This window comes from Dama dama, chromosome X, assembly GCF_033118175.1.
Source record: "Dama dama isolate Ldn47 chromosome X, ASM3311817v1, whole genome shotgun sequence".
NCBI classification, from domain to species: domain Eukaryota; kingdom Metazoa; phylum Chordata; class Mammalia; order Artiodactyla; family Cervidae; genus Dama; species Dama dama.
This window is the reverse complement of record NC_083714.1, coordinates 53,741,640-53,743,140: the sequence shown is the minus strand read 5'-3', so window position 1 is coordinate 53,743,140 and position 1,501 is coordinate 53,741,640. Positions and strand designations below refer to the sequence as shown.

The 1,501-nt window shown below is 56.1% G+C and overlaps 1 protein-coding gene across 1 annotated transcript; it reads left to right on the top strand.

Moving 5' to 3' along the window:
• The first annotated feature begins 490 nt into the window (after nucleotides 1–490).
• Nucleotides 491–1,255, top strand: LOC133052338 (melanoma-associated antigen 8-like). Its single transcript, XM_061137158.1, has one exon. The coding sequence runs from the start codon at nucleotides 491–493 to the stop codon at nucleotides 1,253–1,255; it is 765 nt and encodes a 254-aa protein (XP_060993141.1).
• The last annotated feature ends 246 nt before the right edge of the window (nucleotides 1,256–1,501 follow it).

Sequence of the window (1,501 nt, the reverse complement as noted above, 5' to 3'; positions counted from 1 at the left end):
AGTATAGCCCTTAGATGTCACCTCCATTTCTCTCACAGGAGCTCCAGGAACCGGGAGGCGAAGGCAGAGGTCTGAAGCCTGTGTCCTGAGTTCAGACGGGCAGTATCAGGAGACAAGGTGAGAGGGTGACCTGAAGTGAACCAGAGGCTCCCTATCCCAGAACATAGAGGGGGGGGGTGCAGAAGGCCCCAATTCCTCACACTTTTTTGGACCTGGAAAACTCGGGCTGTACTGACCACACCCTGGGGAGCCACCTTCCTTCCTCCTTCGGGTAGCCAGGGGACTGGCCTCCCAGGAGGAGCGCTCCTGTGAGGTCTGAGAGAACCCCTCAAGGGGAGAGCTGTAAGTGGCCTGTGTTGTACCATCCAGGATGCATTTCTTAGCCCAGGTTGCTCACACCTCCTCTCTCCCAGAGGCCCTTGGTCCCCATCTGTACCTCTGCCTCACTTCCGTGTCTTGTTTCACCTCAGGCATTGTGCTCGTGGTTGAGATGAGTGAGCTCAGCAAACCCGAGGAAGACCTTCAGGACCCAGGCGAGGCCCAGGGCCCTATCGAGGTGCCGCTCTTGGGGGCTGAGGTCGGGGAGTCCGCATCCCACTTGGCCTCCTACCCCCTAGCATCCTCCTCCGCTCCTATGGAGGCCTTGCCCCAGGAAATTCTGGATAGGATAATAGGTAAACTGATGAAGTTCCTGCTCCTCAAGTATCGAGCCAAGGAGCTGACCTCCCAGGCGGAAATGCTGAATAAGGTCCTCAGGGATAACCAGGAGCACTTCCAGGTGGTCTTCAGGGAAGTCTCAGTGTGCCTGCAGCTGGTCTTTGGAGTGGATGTGAAAGAGGTGGACCCAGTGGAGCACATCTACATCTTGGTCCCCATCCTGGGCCTCACTTGCGATGAGATGCTGAGCGATGGGGTGGGCCTGCCCAAGGCCGGCTTCCTGGTGCTGGTCCTCAGCATGATCATGCGGTTTGGAGACCCGGCCCCTGAGGAGGCGGTCTGGGGAGCACTCAGCAGGATGGGGGTGTATGTTGGGAGTGAGCAGTGTGTCTTTGGGGAGCTCAGGGAGCTTCTGACCCAAGTGTGGGTGCGGGAGGGATACCTGCGGTACCAGCAGGTGCCTGACAGCCACCCTGTTTGCTATGAGTTCCTGTGGGGTCCCCGGGCCTATGAGGAGACCAGCAAGCGGCAAGTCATGGCATTTATGCTCAGGGTCAACCAAAGGGCTTTGAGGACCTTCCCATTCCTGTCTGCATAAGATGCGAGGGAGGAGGAATAGGGGGCCTGAGACAGAGCAGCAGCCAGGTTGTTCCTTCTCTCTGTGGTTAAAGAGGGGGTAGTCAGCTTTCTCAAATGTGAGGGCCCGGGCTAGTTGGGGGAACCAGTTTGTAGCATCTTTTGGTTCCTGTTCTCTATGATGACATGGGGATTCATCTCTGTTTTCTTTAGAAATTTTTCAAAGTTTGGTTTCAGAGTAGGCTAAAGAAACTTCAATATCTTAGCT